This window comes from Coturnix japonica, unplaced genomic scaffold, assembly GCF_054131305.1.
Source record: "Coturnix japonica strain WE unplaced genomic scaffold, WE-NBRP24 Scf041, whole genome shotgun sequence".
Classification (NCBI taxonomy): domain Eukaryota; kingdom Metazoa; phylum Chordata; class Aves; order Galliformes; family Phasianidae; genus Coturnix; species Coturnix japonica.
Window position 1 is genome coordinate 2,703,027 of NW_028188944.1, and position 19,190 is coordinate 2,722,216.

A 19,190-nucleotide genomic window follows, 5' to 3' on the forward strand; every position below is an offset into this window, starting at 1 on the left:
AATGAGAGGATCAGAGGCATGCTATGAAGGAGCTGGCGTGCTCCTTCAGTGACAGAAAGGGAGACAGATGGTGAGCTTTGGTTCTTGAAACCTCCATCCATTTCTGCAAGGAGAGGACATTCATTCTTTTAGGCTTTCTGCATTATTTCAGTCTCTAAATGCAGTTAACAGTTTCACTTAGTGAAGTGTGCTTTAATTCCTGTCCTGTGCCTTCCAGCTGTAATGCTTGAGCAGTGGAAATGCTGTGTTTTCCCCAGGGGGGGAAGACGGTCTTGTGAAGGACAAAGTGTTTGGGAACCATTGGGATGAAAAGGAAGTTCAGGAACCGCATGGCATAAGTTTCAAAGAAAATCCCCAGGATGGTTTTTTAATCTTATAAAGGAATGATCTGCTCCACTTCTCCCTTATTTGTGACTTGTGTTTAGTTATGTCGGTGTGTGCTGTAAGGTGTGCTGCTTCAGTTGACGTTACCCAGGCTGAAAACACCAGAGGAGAGCAACAAGGATGAGACAGTATCGTGGAATACAGTGCAGTTTATAGCATGCATGTGCTGTACAAGCATTCTGACTATCAATATGCTTTCCTTGTTGTCCATAAAATTCCTCTCATTCACTTCCAGGAGAAGACTGGGAAGTCCTTCTTTTCCACGTGTTGTCTGTTCACCTTACAGACTGCATTGGAATAGTTAGACTGACATTTCCTATTTATGCACAGCTGGGTACAGGATGGGCAGTAACACACGAAGCTGTCTCGGATTTGCCCACCTGGCTCTGGTGATGTCAGCACATTTCGGTCCCTGTAGCAGTTCAGTGCTGCTGGTTTTTGCACTCTGCTGGTCAAACACTTCAGAAATAGTTGCAGAGGAGAGTTCTGTGTTTTTTTGTTTTGAATCCACCTCGGTGTGTGTGGGGGAGGCAGCTCTCGGCCCTACACTGACTGCTTTGGCAGACCCATCCAGTTTCCTCTGTAGTGTTCTCCACATGTGGTTGTGAAATCCAGTGGCTGACCTCTTTTCTAAATACTGAGTCACCATTCTTTTAAAATAAGTGATGCCAGAATTCTCCCTTGTTTTCAGGACCTTTCTTTCTACTTCTGCAAGTATTGAGCATTTCTCCCTTGTCCATTCTGCACAATCACTTTTCAAGTAACTTTATTATTCTTTTTGCTTTACTGTGTTCTGGTGTAAGTAACTGTTTGGTTTGTCTTCCAAGCAAAAGATCTGCTAACAAAGACTGCTTTCCTTCAGGAATGCAGGAGCAGCCACCGAGGAGTGTGCTGTGCCCCACAGTTAGCACAGAGCGTGTTCTTCACGTGGGCACACCTTCTGTGTGTAGAACACGGACAGTAACGATGGTGTTAGCAAAGATGAAGTGTTCTGTTTTCTCAGTTCAGTTCTGAGCAAATAGCTGATATGTCTTCACTGCACTACCCAGCTGGAACCACCTGATGTCCTGCATTATTAACGTGGTTAAATGGTATTGCGTGTAAGTAAATGTCTTAGCTTGGCCTCTTGCTAACGATGCTAGACTTTGGCTCAGAGGTAAAAAGGGACCAAATGTAAGCCTGGGCTGCAAAACAGCCAGCAGACTGAATGAGTTCACTTTTTATTGGTGAGTCGTCATGTGCTTCAAGAAAATGACACGCAAAGCTCATAGCAGCCTCACATGGATTTGGTTGAAAAACCCAGTGTTGCACAGTGAAAAGGGCTGCTCACCCTTTTATCTGTATGGTTTAACAAGGCAAGTCTGATTTTGGGCCTCCCCTGTTGCAAATTACACATTCCACTCTCTGTACCGCTGATCTGATCTCATTGTTAAGCACCACAGTTCTCTCTTTTGTTTTAATAATCACACAAAGGTCTGGAAAACTGCCATAATTCAATAAAAAAGCAAGGCTGACTTCATGGTTTCCTGGCTAGCTCTCTCCTAGGCTGCAGTGAACCTGCATATACCCTTCGGAAACGTTACTGACAACATTACGGGGTTTCGTTCTGTACAATGTAGTGTTTGTGAGAGGATGAAGTGATTCAAGTCACAGGCTCGGGGTATGGTGTCACTGCAGTAGTCAGAAGTGGCATTTGTGCCTTGCTGCTCCCATAGGGATGCTGTGGGGCTCTGTTTCTGTTGGAAAGATTTCAGGTTCGCCACAGACAGAGAACAGGTTTTTGCTTTCTGTATTGTGCTTTCAGCATAATTGATCGCATCAGGTTTTGTGTGCGGATGGACAGGAGTTTGCTCCACATCAGACATGGAATGTTAGGAGTATGGTGTGCACGGAGGATGTCAGTGCTGGTTTAGCCTCAGACGTGGGGTCAGAGCCTCTTCTTTGAACCTCTCCACATTCCTCAGGATGCGATGGGAGTGTTCTACCGCTTAGAACAGCCTGAGGTGACTCCTGAAGTGTCTCTTACGATGAACCTTCGGTACTATTGGATTCTCAGAAAAGAGTCGTACATTTTAGGTAGGATGATAAGGCACAGATAAAATGAGGTGGTGAAGTTGTATTGTACGGGCTGCTCCAAAAGTAATGCCTGCCGTTTATTTCCATGGGAACTGCACCGGGTGCAAAGAGCACAACAGCACAGTTGTGTGGAGCAGTGTCAGCTACAAAGCGCCGTGTCTCAGCACTGTCACTACCAGCAGCTCCGTGTTTTGGCCAGCAAAGAACAAGAGCCGAATGCGGCGCTGCTAAAAGCTGCATGGCCAGATCTGGGGCTTTTCTTTCCTGTCCGTGCCCCCAGTGCTGCAATGCACCACATCACTGCGCTCACACGCGCTGCTTGTGCTCCATCCACATTCACAAGTGGAGCTGGACGCCTCTGGCTGCCATTTCCCCGCACACTGAGGCCGTACATTGTATCGCTGCACACCCCGCTGTGTCACCCCGCCGCCACCTGCTGACAGGCACCACACGGGTCGGGTTCAGCTCTGCTGCCGTCCGCCCCCTCGTGACGTCATCGCGGCGCGACGCCGTCCTTCCGGCCGGTCGCTCGGTGTCATGGCGGCCGTCGGTGCTCTCCATCAGACCGCCCGCCTGGCCTCGTCCAGCACCCTGCTGCAGGTGCGGGCCGACCCGGGACCCCCGGCTCCGCCTCCTCCCGCTCCTCGCCCTCCTGGGCGGCGCCCGCGGGAGCCGGCCCGGCCCCCCGGCAGCGCTTTCCTCCCCCATTCCCCCGCAGGTGCTGTTCTGGGCGGTCACCTTCAGGCTGAACGCGCTGACGCTGCGCTACCTGTCCAGGGAGCTCCTCGGCGTCGTCAGCGTGAGGTGACGCCGCGCTGCCCCGGCAATGGGAGCCGCCGGGAACCGCCTCTGGTGGCCGGGTTTCCTTGGCACGGAGCGGGGCCGACCCCGTGTCCCGTCGTGTCTCCCGCAGGCTGACGCTGCTCTATTCCACCGCGGTGTTCCTGGCCAGGGAGGCGTTCCGCAGGGCCTGCTTGAGCGGCGGCGCGGAGCGGAGCTGGGCCGCGACCATCAACCTGCTGTGGCTGACGTGAGAGCGGCTCCGCTTTGCTTTAGAGCTCACTCCTGGTTCCGGCTGGAGGAGGCGGCGGGTCCTGCAGCAGGACCTGCACGAGGCGGCCCGTGTCTGCAGCCCGTGTCTGCACTGCATGCCGTGCATGTTTTCTTCTGCTGACTCCACTGCCATTGCCTGGAAGGCTCACTGTAACAGTTACATTGGGGCTATCAGACTCATAGCTGCAAGTAGTAGCTCGCACTGACAGGTTTTACACCAAAACTTGTAGCTACAATAGCAATGAGTTTGTCTGATCTCTTTCGACATACGTAAAGTACAGCAGCGTGGGAAATTTGAATCAGATTTTCTCTTGTTCTTTTTTCTGCTGAAGGAAACCTGACTGTTTTTACATTAACTTTTTAGAGTCCCTCTTGGTGTCTTCTGGTCTGTTTTCCTGGGCTTCGTCTGGCTGCACGTACTTGAAGTTCCAGATCCATCCGTGGTTCCTCACTATCAGGCTGGCGTGGTGGCGTTTGGCCTCTCTGCAGTTGTTGAGCTTCTAGGGGAGCCATTCTGGGTTTTAGCCCAGGCTCACCTGTTTGTAAGGCTTAAGGTTAGTAGGGAAGCTGTGAGCATAGGGCTGTGTGGGACGGAGAAACTTCGTGCTGAAAAAGTGACGTAATGGAAATGAAGACCAGATTCCTGAACTGGATCTGTGCATGTACAGGGGTGCTTAAAAAACAAATGAAGCTATGGGTTGCTTCGTGCTGTACGATGTAGTCATAATGTATTTGTAACGTTAATTTGCTCCTGTTTAAAAAAGGAAGTTAATTTGTTTAGAAGTTACCTCCCTAATGCTCATTAAATGTATAATCACAAGTGTTGCTCAGAGGGAGGCACAGACGCCTTCCACACTTCTGCTTTTCACTGTCGGTGTGAGGCTGTGAAATGCAGCAGCTGGGGTCACGATTGTGCCAAGCAGGATTTACTCCCATGTGGGTCCCACACAAGGGAGCGGGGCAGTGTGATGGGGGAAAAGTGCCCTATAAGACTTGAGAATGTGCAGAGATGCTGCAGCGTGACGTGGTCAATGCAGCAGCAGAACTGTGGTAGCCACACTGACTGTGAATGCCTTACAGGTCCTTTGTGGGTTGTGTGTGTGAAACTGGAGTGCTTTGCCTTCCTGTAGGTGGTTAAGCTGGCAAAAATGAGCATTGTCTATTTTCTCTTTCTTGAAGGTAATTGCTGAAAGCCTTTCGATAGTGTCAAAATGCACTTTGACAGTTATCTTAGTCATCCTTTATCCGCAATGGGGCCTTCACATTTTTTCCTTGGCTCAGGTAAGTTTCCTGTATTCTGTATATAAATTCTTGCTCTGAAATGTTCTTTGCTGCTGTCTGTGACATTTAACCTGCTAGATAACACTGAGGAGGTGAGAGAATGTTCCTCCGAGGTGAGGGTTTAAATGTGAAGGATTTTGGTGATAGACGTTACTTGGCGCGTTGAGCCCAGTCAGTTTAATGGGCACCTTTGTTGTGTGCCTAAAGGTACATTTTGTGAATAAGGTTGTTATGTTGTGTGTGCTTTAGCTGTTCTTGAGGGCAGAGGGCTGTGATGCTGATCTGCTGATTAAAATGAATTTAAATCAACAGTACTCTGTGTGTGGGGAGGGGAGTTACAGTAACGCCTTCAGCTAGGTTCAGAGTTGACAGGAGGAAGAACTGCCTTCACTTCTCACTGAGTTCTCACTCATTCTTTGTTTTTTTCCTTCCTTGTCTTTCCAGCTTTTGTACACCAGTGTTCTGGTGCTGTGCTATGTGGTTTGTTTTGCAAAGTTCTTGGGGTCTCCTGAAGCAACAAAGAAGTCATTTCCGATTACAGGAATGAAAGGCCTGTTACCTAACTGGATGGCGGATAAGGTGGGTCACACAGTTCATTCTTAAGTCTTTGACGAGAGCGCTTTGAAAACTGGAGTTGATGGAGTGACTGAGAGATTATTTCTGCTCCTGGACACCATGGCTGGTTAGGAAGCATGGTTGTATAAAATTCCATTCACAGTTGTTGCATTCAAATCCTTGTCAGAAAACCACAGTGAACCTGGAGCTCTTTGTTTCTGGGCCTCGTTGGCTGCCTCATCTGTTGATTGGAGATGGAACATTTACAGTGTTAAAGGGAGTGAGCTGGTATCAGGTAGAAGAGAATCCAGGGTTGTCTTACAGAGCTGGTACTTCAACTTCTCCTCAGACAGAACGTGGTGGTGCACAGCGTCCTGCAGATACTCAGATCTCTGATGTCATCCAAAAAGGAAATGGGGCAAAGAAAGAAATGAAAAGGCAAAGATGAGGAAGAGACTGAGGGATTGAGGACATGAAGGCAGTTCTGTCTTGTGAGGCTTGCAGGAGTGCTTTGAAGAGCACTGAAAGATGTACAGTACTGTGAGGGGCAGAGTTATATTGGTCTGCTAAACAACTTTTCCCCCTCTCTGGTTACTGTTGAGTGATTTACTCTGTAGAAAACTTATGCAGTTCCTTTGTGTATCTGCAAAGATGGTGATTTTCCACAAGGGAGAAAGTCAGCCAGACCAGGGTGACGCTGCTTCTTTGATTTTGCAGGCTTTCCTTAACTGGAAGGAAGCATGGCTGACTTGGAGCTTCTTCAAACAGTCCTTCCTGAAGCAGATTTTGACAGAGGGTGAGGCTCAATGTGTGGGAATGCTGGGGGAAGGAAAGTGGATACAGGTCACAAAATGGACAAGGAGCCTGGGAAGGCTGGGAGGTGATGGTGGTCAGAGCGGCACCAGCAGGTGTTGGCAACCCAGGTGCAGTTACGGAAGGTTTGTGGAGGATCAGAACTGTACCGTCCTGCTGGACATGTCTCTGGAATGCGTCCTGTTAGCAGGGCCTGGACACACACGGGGAGAGATGTGGGGGTTTGTCCTTACTTCTGTGTTTTCAACTTCAGGTGAGCGATACGTGATGACTTTTCTGAATGTGATAAACTTTGGCGATCAGGGTGAGTGTGGCGATGCTGTGCAACAATGACATCATTTTCTAGTTGCTCCTTTTTGTCTGCTTCTGAAAATACTGAAAATATTAGAAACCATTTGAAAATAACATGAAAATGTTGGAGGATTTCAGTGGCGCTGGGACGTTGAGGTGCATTTCAGAGAATGATGGGTAAATGGTTATTAAATATAACACACACCAAAAAACAAGAAACAAAACCAGAGCAACTTGTTTGAGGGTCGTGGATTTAAGGAATGCTTCTCCCTTGGATCAAAACTTGGCAGTTGTGCCTCTTCTGCTGTGCGTCTTGTTTCTGTTTTAAAAACTTGGAAGGAGGCAGCATAGAATCTGATACATTGCAGTTCCTTCTCTTCATTTTCTTGGCCCTGTTGTCTTCCTTTGCAGTCTGTTAGCTGTTACAGCAGGAACACTGTTGTTTGTAGCATCACATCTCCAACTGAATGTGCTCCATAAAAGCAGTGTCCTTACAGAGTAATGAATGGCAGCAGCAGTTCAGGTGACAGCACTGGCTGCGCCACAGGCTGATTCTCTTGCATCTGGATCTTTTATCTTCCTCTGTAGTAAGAACTGAAGGGGCTGCCTGGGGGTGTCTGGGGCTATTGCTAGATTTGCTCTAATGCTGCATTAAGTTCCACTGGTTCTCTCTTTGTTTATCAGAAATGTGGAATAGGAATTTGTGCCAGAAAAAAAGTGACAGCTTGTTGGTGTGTTTTGTTTGTGAAGGTGTGTATGATATCGTGAATAATCTCGGGTCGCTGGTGGCCAGGTTCATCTTTTTGCCTATTGAAGAAAGTTTTTATGTCTTTTTCGCTCAAGTATTGGAAAGAGGGAAGAATGTAAAGGATCAGAAGCAGGTACGTTTGTTAGTATTGGTTCCACATGAAATGCTTACCTTCTGTTGGAGATCAATTGTATCAGGAGTGTGACTGACGTGTGTTTAAATTACTGAGTGTAAAGATATTTGGAAAGAAACTTGAAGTGGAGACCATGCCGAAGGAGTCTGGACAAAAAGCAAATGGATAAAAAGGTAGCGAAGTAGGAGTTACGAGGTGCAATGACATAATGCTGCATTGTCTGGTAATTGAAGTTAAAATCCTCTACTCCAACAGCATGGTGCTTGTGCACCATGTCTGTGCAGCTGTGCTGAGGCAATTACTGTAGGTTCAATCTCTTTCCAGCAAATAAGTGGCACTTGACAATATTTGACTGACTTGAAAATACAACAGGCTGGTAAGCATTGAGCGCTTCAGAGGGTGCCCTTTCCAGAGGAAGACAGCTGTGTTTTAGCTGAGCTTTGGGATTGTTTGCGCAGTAACGATGGTTACATGAAGGAGAGGTTTCTGTATGCTCTAGAAAAAATTCTTGGTCAGATAGGAAGGTCCCAGTCAGCCAAGTGTCGTGTCTCACGTTAATGGTAGGCTGACAGAGGTGTACCTGTGTGTGTGTTTGACGTGGAGTGTTCATGGTGTGTTTGTGTGTGGGCTTATCCCGTGCACCTGGCAGGAGGTTTGACTCCTCATGAGGGGTGTGGGCAGCTGCATCTTACCATGTACAGAACTCACAAGTGGCTCCTTATGCTGTGGCGAAACTTGTAGTCCAGTGTAACAATGAAGACGTGGCCCTTTTGGTGATTCAGGCTGTGGCCCTGGGCAAATGCTGTGCTTTTCTTTGCTATTTACTGGCTGCTGTTTGCCCCTTTCCTTAAGCCCTGAAACAGAGCTGTCAATGGCTGATCTTTGTTGAGAGTTCTGCATATAATACGGAAGAGAATAAGAATACCTGAGCACAGCTGGAAGCCAGGACCAAGTGTGTAGGTGTGTCAATACCAAAAAATAGTCTTGGCTGTGCCTTGCATTGTGCCAGTGGACTTTTTCCCCCTGGAACAGTTTCTCTTGGTGACAGCAGCAGTTGTGCTGGTTCTAGTTCGTGTAATTGACTGCTGGGTTTTGTTGTTTTGTTTCTGTTTTTTTCTCCAGGATGATGTTGCTATGGCTTCGAATGTGTTAGAACTGCTGTTGAAGCTGGTGCTTCTGATTGGCCTTACCATTGCTGTTTTTGGATGTGCCTTTTCTCAGCTGGCTCTGGATATTTATGGAGGTTCAATGCTCAGTTCTGGAACAGGTAAAAAGCTTTAGCTGTGTTTTTTGTTTCTCAGCTCTGTTCTGAGCTCTTGGCTCGGTCAGCTTTCTGTCTGAAAAAAATCAGCTCAGGTTAAAAGGAGCTTCAAGTAGCCTCATTCTGGTAGAATTATTTGATTGCTTTGCCCTCCTGTAGATGCATGCATTTAGAATATTCCAACTGTAGCACCACAGCTCCCAAAGTTACCTGCAGGGATGCTTGCAGAGGCTGGAATGTAGCCCAGCAGTAGTTTTAACAATATTAGGAGGTTTACAAGGAAGGAAGGATAAAGCATTGGCTTTTCCTGACTTGTGTCACGTGTACCAGCTTATGGCCCAATAAATACAACCACCACTTTTGTGTAGGAGATCTTGTCTGTTACATTAATAGCTGCTGCTGCCTTGTACTTTGTGTTTGGGTTCCCCTTGCTTTGTTTATTCTGTTTGTCATCTTGTCAAGATGTCCAGACCAGAAGCTTCTCAAAGGGACACAGAAGTTGCTGTTATCATCGGTGATAATGTTACAGCTTCTGTTGTGGAGTATGAAACTGTGGCTTTATAAAAGAAATAATGATCTCTTTATCCTTGTAATGCTGCTGTCTTTATTTTGTTGTAGGTCCCGATCTTCTCCGGTGCTACTCGTTGTATGTCCTATTTCTTGCTGTCAATGGAGTAACAGAATGTTTCACGTTTGCTTCGATGTGCAAAGAAGAAGTGGACAGGTGAGGAGTACCCCCAGTGCATCTGTGTGTGATTTGCATGGAGTTAAGCATGCAAATGGAGAACAATTGTTCTGCTTGGATATTCGCTTGGAAATGCTTTTCTGTTACTGAGAAGGCAGTTTCTTTTTGCAGTCGTTTTAAGGACTGTGTGCAGACCTCGATGTAAAAGCTTTAGTTTAAACCTTTGGGTAAAAAGGATCCGAACTGACAAGGTTATTAGCTTTTAATACACAGCAAACTGGGAAAGTAATTTAATGTGAAGTCTTATTTTCTGTACATGTACGTGAATAGAAGCTTCAGTTTTTAAGGTGGACTGTTATGTTAAACTCCTTAAAGTCTTGCAGCTGTTAAAACTTCTCAGTCACAGTTTCTATAGATCACATTTGGGATGACATGAGTTCAGTGGTTTATCGGCCTTGAGGAGAGCTCTGGACAAGATGACTTCCTGTGATGTTTTGCAGCCTGGATGTTTTCTTGGTTCTCTGTTGTGGTGTGTTGGCACTGCAACCTGATGGCTGCCATCGGACTTGTTTCACTTCTGTGGCTGTTGTCTATTACAGCTCTGTTCCAAATTAATTAGGCCTTTATTTTTTTTAGGTCATTAATTAAAAGAGATCCTCTTTTAGCAGTTTAGCAATTGAGCAATTCTTTTTAGATGTGCAAGGACTGCTTTTGTCCCCCTTTCCAAGTGTGATCTTCTCTTTAAAGCCACTGTTTGGAGCAGGACTAAGTGTCACCCTATTGAGCGTTATTGTTCTTCAGTACCGAATAGAGAAGGAAAAAGTCCTCAGTGTTTGATACTGCTAATTATTGTTAGTAGGTTTTCTGAAGTGAATGCACAGGTGAATAGTAGGATAGAATTTCCTTCACTTAAAGTAGTTGTTGGTTTAGTTTACTCAACGTATTTTTCATTCTTGTGCTGCATTTCTTTTCTCAGCCTTGCCGGCTGTTAGCAGATGACAGGAGTTGTTGCTCCCATGTTTTAGAAAGCGAATGGATTTTTATCTTCTGAAAATGAGTTTAGTAATTAAATAGTGCAACTGCATATGTTGTTTATGTTGTTTCTTCTTCCTAGGTACAATTTTGTTATGCTGGCCTTGTCCTTCGTGTTCCTGTGCATCTCTTATTTCTTGACCCGCTGGCACGGAAGTGTTGGCTTCATCCTTGCCAACTGCTTTAATATGGGTATTCGCATTGCTCACAGCATCCAGTACATCTATGAGTACTTCAAGGAAAGCTCCTACAGACCTTTGACAGGCTTGCTTCCCTCACCGTTTTTAATACTCGCTTATGTCATAAGTGGAGGAATTACTGTTTATTCAGAGGTAAGTATCTGCCTCGGGATGTTCCTTTCACTGCGGAGGTTTGTCAGATGGCTTCATTACCAGAAGGAAAGAAATATTATCAACAGGAAAGGCTTACAACCATAGCCTTGGAGATTTCCATTACATCTTGCAAGGCTGCGTATAGATCTATTAAAAATGAAACAAAGACATGCAATTATATTGATCTTCAGATGTGTGCCTGCTTGCCTTCTCCAGGTGGCAGAGAACTGTGTACCTAATGAGTCAGACAGTTCTGCTGGCCATCTGTATATCCACATTCTTAGTTCTTGGTAATTGATGGTGATAGTGCAAAGAAATGGTCACTAAAGATTCGGTTAAAAAAATAAAAAAGCAGTGCAGGGGGAATAAAACAACAACATCTATCATGTATGTAGCTGGCCTACCTTGTGCCAACTGGTTTTCCTTCAGTTGCTGGTTTCCTTTGTTTTAGGCATTCTTCTGCTGCGATAAGGGTTGGATGTCAAGGCTGATTCACATCAGCATTGGGGCGCTGTGCTTTGCAGCTACCACCATTACCATGTTCTGCACAGAGACCAAGCTGGTCCACTTTGTCAGAAGCCAGTTCCTCTCCCAGTATATGAAGAAAGGAACATGAAATGCTCGTGGGCAGAATAATTCTTGTTCGTGGCTGCAATTATGGAGGGTTGTATTCTTTGCACGGGTCTGCCTGGATAAAGGTTTCCACATGAGTTTGTTGGAAGTATTGATAGTGACAGTATAAGTGGTTGCTGACTAAACTACTCTGTACAGTGAAAGAGAGCCGAGTAATTTTCTCTTCATGCATCATTCGTTCTTAGCTTTTCTTCCAACAGCCTCGTTGGTGATGAAGGTCTGTAGTGCACCTGCCTGACATGAACTGATGGCCAGAATTAATGTGGGGAGCTCCCATTCTTACTGGTAGGGAGACATATATGAAGGCATTGTATGGCTTACGTCTTAATTAACATGTAATTAAGAATACCCTTATTGAGGATGGTGGGCTGTTGAAAAAGTTAGCAAAGAAATGGTTTGATGTTGAAAAACAAAAACCAGAACCAAAACCTGAAGCAAACACTGGAGCGAGGACCAAGCACGAAACCAGTACCAAAGTGGAACGTAATGCAGCGCAGAAAAACCTGAGTTATCGGTGCCCTGAAGTGAGAAGCATTAAACAGACAGTTCTGGTACTTGCAGGGAAGCTACTGGAATATGCAGCGTGTCCAAGTCCAAGCTGGCTGTGTGAGTTTACTTCTGTCAGCATCATTCATGTAAGGAGAGAATCGATTAGCTTGTCAGAAATGCTCTGAAGCTTTTCTCTAGACAGAAGTGTGGTGGGTTTTTGAGCAGTGCCGAACAACAGCTGTGAATTACAGTCACGTCCAAGTTCCAGAAGGTAGAGTTAAATATCATTGACTTCACTGCTGTTCTGTTCCTACCTGAGGTGATCAGTGCAGTTATGAGCAGATTTGTCTCGCCTTTCTGCAAAGTGGAACGTTGTGTATGTTGAATGAGATTTCCTTCTGGGTTTGTGCGTGTTGGATCTCTTGCTTTTGGATTAAAAAAATGCTGCTTTTTCTTACAACGAGGTTTTTCATCTGGTTGCTCCTTTTTGTGTTTGTTATAAACCTTTGTGTTGATTTAATTTATTGAAAATGTCAATGCTCAGAAGCAATAAAGCATTGAATTTTGTTTCCTAAGGGCGCCATGTCGTATTGCTGGTCTAAGATGTGACTTCAGAGCATACGAGCAGCACGTTGTAACAACCAGCATTCCCTTCACATGGTTTGAGTGGAGCAGGAAATGCCGAGTGTGCTGAGACGTACAGCATGAAGACTTCACTGTCATCACATAGCAAACTCCACAGGTCCTGAGACAGCTCTAGAAGCATCTTCACTTCCAATGGCAGTGAGGAGTTGGTACCAATGGACAGAGCTGACGGGGTGAAATGCTTTCTGGTATCACTGTGGTACCGTTAGAAATGTTTGGTTCTGTTAGAAATGTTTTCTTAACTGTCGCCTCCAAATCCGGCGACAAGTCAAGGCTGCGTGTGAAAGTACCGTGCCTCCGCACATGGGGAACAGATGAGACTCACACACAGTGCGTAATGCCAAAAGAACGAATTTAATGCCTTGCAACAAATAGTATATACCGGTACATGTGACCGCCCCCATCAGGTACTTGTGACCTCCCTGACTCCAGCCCAGGTGCACCCAACAGCTTTGTCTCAAGTGATGCACGGTCATAGTTTACAAATCCTGATGAGCGGGCTGAAAGGAAGTGATCACACTATGATACAGGAACATCCCCTTCACCCGAGATTTCTGTCCAGGTTTTGTCTTCTCCAATTTAGAAAAGGCTCATTGGTAGGCTAACAGCATTGTAACCAGCATTACTAACACATCAAATGCCTATTCCCATAGATTCCAGCATTGGTAACATTAGATCCTATTTGATTCACATCCAATTTATTAATAAAATAGAAGCACACTGGATAATAACCTGGATAATGCCTAATAATTGCAGTTCCTGAGACTGCATTGGAAATGCTAGAAATTCTCCCATTATGTCGCTCCGCTGTTATCTGCAGTATAACAGGTTACAAAGCAGCACACGGGCCCAGTCACTATGAAAACTGGATACTAGGGCCAGTCCTAACGACTCCCATTTACTTTCCAAAAGCACAATTTGTGCGGGCGATGGGGCAAAGGGAAGTGATGTGCCCGAGGAGTGGGGCTGAGCAGCAGGCAGGAGATGCTGGGAGCTTTGCAGGGCGCTCAGCTGTCTGCCCGGGAGGAGTGCCACCTCCTCCATGTGCCACGGAGCCTGGTGGAGAGCTGCCCAATGGCTCCTTGTGGATGTGGCCTCGTTTCCTTCAGGATCTTCAGCGTCTGAAGGGCCAAGGAAGCGACAGCTGGACTGGGGTCATGCTTCATTCCCTGAAGGCCTGCGATAAGAGGAAAAGAGAGGCATGATGACCCAGCTCTCCCCTCTGGAAGGAGGGAGCGAGGGACAGGCATGTCACCTGCTGGCTGCCCCAACATCCCACTCCCTGGCTTACTTTGGTAGATGTGCTCTCTGTCAGCCCGCTGCTCATCCCTCATGTGCCGCCCTAAGAGCCCTGCGAACACAAAGCCCCGTCAGCGACCCCCGCTGTTCCGTGGGTGCAGCATGGAGGGCCGGGGATGGGGGAAGCTCAGCCTCGTAGCTCACCGATGAACCTCACGGCCTCCAGTCGCAGGGTTTCCTGCAGGCTCTGCAGGTAGAGCAGGCAGTCGCCCAGGTAGTCCTGCGCTGCACTCTGTCTCCTCCTCTTGGTCAGCTGAAGAGGGAAGAATGTGAGGTCAGTGCAGGCTGGTCCCGACCCTGTCCTGGGGTGTGGGAATGGGCATACTGTTGCGCATACACACCATGCAGTCGCTGATCTGCCAGAACTGCTCTGTCTGCACCAGGTGCTCCAGCTTCCTCCAGCGCAGGAACCGTGCAGCACCAAGGAGGGCTTTCTGGGAGGCCTGCCAAAGAGCTGAGATAGCACCGCAGCCCGAGCAGCCGCAGAGCCCGTGTCCCCAGAGCCCCTCTGCAGGGAGGATGCAGCAGCAGGGGCTGATGCTGCTGTGGGCTGCAGTACTCTTGATGTATGGGGGGCACCACGGGAGCAGCATCACCCTCCCCCAGATGAACCTGATTCCCACCTTGGACGCGTTCTCTTCCTCATCGTGCAGGTGTAGATACAGCAGGACCAGGTTCCTGCACACCGTCTTCTGCATCTTCCTCTTTTCTTGGCCCTCCACAAAGCTCAGCGTTTTGAGGAAGAAGTCGATGGAGAGCTGACGCACCGTGCCGGACTCCTGTGGAGGAGGAAGGAAGGACATCTGTGTCAGCAGCTCCAAGTCCATGGCAAGCAGGGACAGCACCACCAGTGAAGTGGGGGCAAAATCTCCGAGCTGAGAGGATGCAGATCTTGAGGATGCCCTCAGAACTGCTCCAAAGTGTGCAAGCTCTGCCCAGCGGAAAGTCTGCCCAGGACCACGCAGTGCCTGAACCTGGTGAGCGGCCAGGAAAGTCCCCTGGTGCGCTGTCACAAGGCAGCAGGCATGGGCACGCTGGGCTGGCAGCCACATCCCTCATGTGCTGGACTCCCTATCATCCTTACATCGTTAAGCAGAGCTGGGAGCTTGCCGGCCAGCTCCAGAGCCATGACGCTGAGCTTAACCTCCTTCAGGAGGTGCAGCAGGTTGCTGAATATTGGTAGGGCCGTGGCACGGATGTCACTATCTGCATCCTGCAGCTGCTCCATGATGCACGGCAGGAAGATGATCATTGTCCTTGTCTGTGGGGAAAAACACCCCATCCTTTAGGTACGGCAGCAAGCGTAATGAGGGCAAGGCTACTCCAGTACCAGCCCTGAATAGCAGGCAGTGACGGGGTGGGCAGAGCGCACCAGCTCCTCACTGCCTGAAGAGTTGCCGAGTTGTACATGGCCCCGCTACAGCCCCATGGCAGGCCCAGCCCAACCTGTGGCATTCCTGGCCACCCCTGCTCACCGTGTCCTGCCTCTTGCTGAGCTGCAGGATGCCCCTGAGCACCAGCTGCTGCATGCCCACCCTCTTGCTCTGCAGATAGTGGGCAAAGATTCCTATGATGCGGTGCAGCTCTTTGCTGAGGTCCATGCATTCCAGCATCTGCAACAACACACGTGGCTCTTAGTGCTGGATCTAACAGTCAGCTTGGGGAAAGACAGCAGGCCCCGAGGGAGGCAGCAGGGCTCGTGCTGCCAGTGGCCTTGCAGCCTCCAGTGTTCTCTGCTTCTGCAGCTGTTGCTCACCTCAACGAGGAAGACCATGGCCACCATATCCCAGGAGTAGAAGTTGGTGCTGAGCAGCTCAACCAGCTGCTGGAAGATGGGGTCACGCAGAGCAGCAGGCAGTTCCCTCATCACCCTGCAGGGATAAGAAGGCACCGTGAGCCCTGAACCAGGCAGACGCAGCTCTGGCTGTGCAGCCCTCTTGCCACTGCTGCAGGGGCCACAGGCTCTGAGAACTGGGGACCCCCGTGACACCACAAGGAAGGGCTCCCACCTGGCCACCACCTGCACACCCTGGAGGTGGGTCACAGTGCTGAGAAGCGCGTCCCAGCCCCCCTGCTCCTGGATGGCCTCCATCTGCTTCTGGAGGCCCACGATGCAGAGCAGCACCTTCAAGGACTGCACCGCGGACCTGCAGGTGGAGAAGGGTGCGAGTCACATCAGGAGCCCCAGCACCGGGTCCCTGGGTGCAGCAGGGGGACGGGGATGTGGCACCTGATGGGAGTGAGCTGGTGCTGCTGTTGCCCCTCCCAGAAGATTTCCACCTCCTGCAGCGTCAGCTCCGTGGTGAAGGACACTTGCAGGAGAAGGGCTGGGAAGAGCTGGGGGAAGATGGCTTCAGCCTCCTTGAGGACCAGAGGCAGCTGGAGTATCTCTGGTAGGATCCTTGCTGCCTGCAGAAAGCACCCGGATATGATTCTTGCCCTGTCCCCTGGGTTTCCATCCCGTCTTTAGAAGTGTAGGGATGGAGAAAGGGAGGGGGGGGGAGGGAGACCCCCAGAGCCCCAGGCAGGTCTATGGATGCATCCCAGGGCAGGAAGAAGGCTCGGGGGTGGACAGGGAAGGGGAGTGGGGACTCAGCTGGGGTTCAGCTGGGTGAATGAGGAACTCACGGCCAGGGCAAGGACACGTGGCCTCTCCTTGATGAATGGGGAGGTGTGCTGCAGAGTGTGGTTTATGAGCACTTGGAACACCTCCTGCAGCACCGTCTTCACGGTTGAAGACTCCGAGAGCATTTCCCTCCACATGGTGACAGCAACTCTGCAGGTCCCCAGGGCTGTCAGCGTGGCTGCTCCTGCCTGGCTGACGGCCGTGGGGTGGGGGGGGGGGGGGGAGAGGAGCCCTGAGGGCTGTGGCCCCATACCTGGAGCAGGTGAGAGAGCAGACCAGCAGGCTGCTGACCATCTCCTTTGGGAATTTGCTGGCCAGCACAAGCAAGGCCCTGCTCAGGCTTTCAAGAGCTGGCTTGGCTTTGATGGAAGGCAGGCTGCTGTGGATCGCCTTCACAATCTTTTGCACCTGGAGGGGGGGAGCATGGGTGAGAATGGGATGGCACCAGAGCAGGGCCCTGCTGCCATCCCCACTGCTGCCTGCCGGCCAAGCGCAGTGCCAGGGATGGAGCAGAGCCCCCAGGGCTGGAGCGGAGGCAGCAGCAGGTTCCCACCTGCTGTGGAGGGAAGCGAGCCTCTCCTGCGAGCACATCCACCATGTGGGCAGCCAGCTGGGTGCTGTGGAGGCTCGGTGCTTTCATGCTCTCAATGGCTGTGAGTAAAATGTTGACCTTTTCAGGGTACAGGAGGTATTTCAGAAGGACCTGTGGGAGGGAGGAGAGGAGGGATGACTTATCCTCTGCTTGGCTGCTCAGCTGTGCAGGTGTCCCAGGAGAACTGGGAGCAGAGGCTGTGCTGGGTGATGCCAGGGATATGAAGCGTGAGGGCCCCAAAGGCACCAGGGCTGCTCGGGGACAGTGCGTGCACTCTTCCTGACACTGCAGGCCTGGGTTCTCCTGTGGGCTCAGGGTTTGCTCTTTGTACCTCGAAGATATTTCTGGCTCTGTCCTCACGGGAAACCTCCTGGTGGAGCGAAGTTTGGCTGTCCCAGAGCTGTGGTACTGTGCGCTCCTCCGGTTGCCATGGCAGTCCTGGACAGGAGCACACACGGTGTCAGTGAGGGGTCTGGGCATCTGGAGGGACCTAGCCCAACACAACTCCTCTCACTTGGGGCAGCGATGAAGATGAAAAGCTGATGAACAGCATTAATCGCCTCATCTCTGGTCCTGTCATCCGTGGAAGTGCAGGACAGGATGAGGTGTCCGACCAGCTTTCCCAGCACGGGGAAGCGTTGGTTCTCCTGGCACTTGTGCTGGAACACCGCGGTTCCAACGAAGCAGGTGCACAGCTGGGGAGAGAGGCAGCACGGCTGAGTGGGCAGCAGGGCCCAGCCCAGGCTCTGTGCAAGCCTGGACACAGGTGGGCTCTGGCTGGGGAGCCAGGATGTGGTCCCAGAGCTGAGCGCGCCGGGACTCCCTACCTCAGGCAAGACGCAGGTGTTGCTGAAGGCGAGCAGCCTGGCAATGCACACCACAGCCCTCTCCTCCACGGCCGCCAGCTGGCACGTGGTGAAGGGCAGCAGGAGCTGTGGAGAGAAAAGTTGCTGTTGTGCCCACAGCACGGGGCACTCGTCCTTCCCCTTGCTCCCCAGCTGCAGCGGGGTGGGTGGTTGCGTCCCTGTCCTGCTGCAGCCCTGCCATCTTCCCGCTGCTCCCCACCCATCCCTCTAACACCACACGGGCTAGTTTTGGGCCAGCACCCCCTGCCCGCAGCAGGACCTGGGGGGACCTCGTGTGGATCCCTCCTTTGTGGCCTTGAACCATCCCCGCAAACCCCAGCGTTGCCACATCCAAACCTCCATGATGTTCTGCAGCTCCACGAGGACAAAGCGGCCAGCGCTGCTCACCAGCACCTGCAGCAGGTGGTGCAGGGCTTCCATGGTCTGCAAAGGAGGACAGGGGTCAGGGCGGCCTGCCCTGCTGCGTCCTGCTGGCAGCAGAGGGGCATCCCGGGTGCTGGTGCCCAGGAAGCGTCCCCAGGGCTCAGCTGATGCACACCTCCACGTAGAGTGCCGCATCGAGGTCCGCGTCGTCCTCGTAGCAAGGGAGGTGGAGGACGCTGCCGAGGCAGGCACGCAGGAGACCGTTCTTCTCCTCTGGAAGCAGCCATGCTCCACTGCGAGGGGAGAGAGGGCAGAGGTGTGATGCTCCGCTCAGCACCCTGTGCCCTGCAGCCTGTCCCGCTCAGGGCCCCGGCTGGGACTGATGCCTCCACGCTGGCAAAGCCGTGCTGGGGCGGTACCTCATGGCGGCGATGGTGCTCATGGCCTGCTGCCGGAGCTCCGTGTCCAGGTGCTCGGCAGGCTCCTCCTGCAGCAGCGCCTGTGGGCACAGCGGGATGGGATGGGATGGGATGGGATGGGATGGGATGGGATGGGATGGGATGGGATGGGATGGTGCAGTGTGCCCTGCTTGGTGTGCAGAGCCCAAGCACCCCATCCAGGCCCCCAGTCCTGGCCCTCGTTCAGGGCTCCCCAGTGACCCTGCAGTGGAAGGGCTGTGCCCTCAGCCCAGCCCTGCAGTGCTCCATTACCTCAATGCACAGCACCACCTTCAGCACGTAGTCACACAGCTGGCTGTGGACCACGCTGTCCGTGATGGCAGCTGTGCAGGCAGTGCGGACGCAGGCCAGAAAGCGCAGCTTCTGTTCCTGTGTCTGAGACAGGAGGGGAGTTACAGGGGTTGGCATCGGGGGACCCCGGCACCCTTTGGGCACAGCCGGGCAGGGGCAGCCATGGAAGCACAGAGTGCACACTACCTGCGGTCTGCATGCACAGCAGGCGTCGATGTAGCTCAGGGGATCCTCGTCCTGAGGTGACACGACGGAGGCAAAAGGATCCTCAGCTGAGCCCACGG

General features: G+C 50.7%; 2 protein-coding genes across 2 annotated transcripts; one reads left to right on the forward strand and one right to left on the reverse strand.

Moving 5' to 3' along the window:
• The first annotated feature begins 1,519 nt into the window (after positions 1 to 1,519).
• LOC146752784 (man(5)GlcNAc(2)-PP-dolichol translocation protein RFT1-like) lies at positions 1,520 to 12,341 on the forward strand. Its single transcript, XM_085531279.1, has 14 exons — positions 1,520 to 1,540; positions 2,349 to 2,460; positions 2,904 to 3,264; positions 3,374 to 3,490; positions 3,878 to 4,067; positions 4,693 to 4,794; positions 5,239 to 5,373; positions 6,067 to 6,145; positions 6,416 to 6,466; positions 7,204 to 7,334; positions 8,457 to 8,601; positions 9,214 to 9,319; positions 10,395 to 10,644; positions 11,096 to 12,341. The coding sequence occupies exons 1-14, from the start codon at positions 1,520 to 1,522 to the stop codon at positions 11,258 to 11,260; spliced, it is 1,965 nt and encodes a 654-aa protein (XP_085387405.1). The 3' UTR covers positions 11,261 to 12,341.
• Positions 12,342 to 13,339: 998 nt separating this feature from the next.
• LOC146752785 (maestro heat-like repeat-containing protein family member 7) lies at positions 13,340 to 18,333 on the reverse strand. Its single transcript, XM_085531280.1, has 16 exons — positions 18,131 to 18,333; positions 17,756 to 17,860; positions 17,443 to 17,623; positions 17,260 to 17,366; positions 16,890 to 17,039; positions 16,590 to 16,744; positions 16,339 to 16,486; positions 15,941 to 16,119; positions 15,720 to 15,857; positions 15,467 to 15,581; positions 15,094 to 15,323; positions 14,795 to 14,993; positions 14,052 to 14,489; positions 13,855 to 13,963; positions 13,703 to 13,762; positions 13,340 to 13,588 (listed from the first exon to the last, which is right to left on the reverse strand). Exons 1-16 carry the CDS (start codon positions 18,212 to 18,214, stop codon positions 13,419 to 13,421), a joined length of 2,568 nt encoding a protein of 855 aa, XP_085387406.1. The 5' UTR covers positions 18,215 to 18,333; the 3' UTR covers positions 13,340 to 13,418.
• Positions 18,334 to 19,190: the final 857 nt, after the last annotated feature.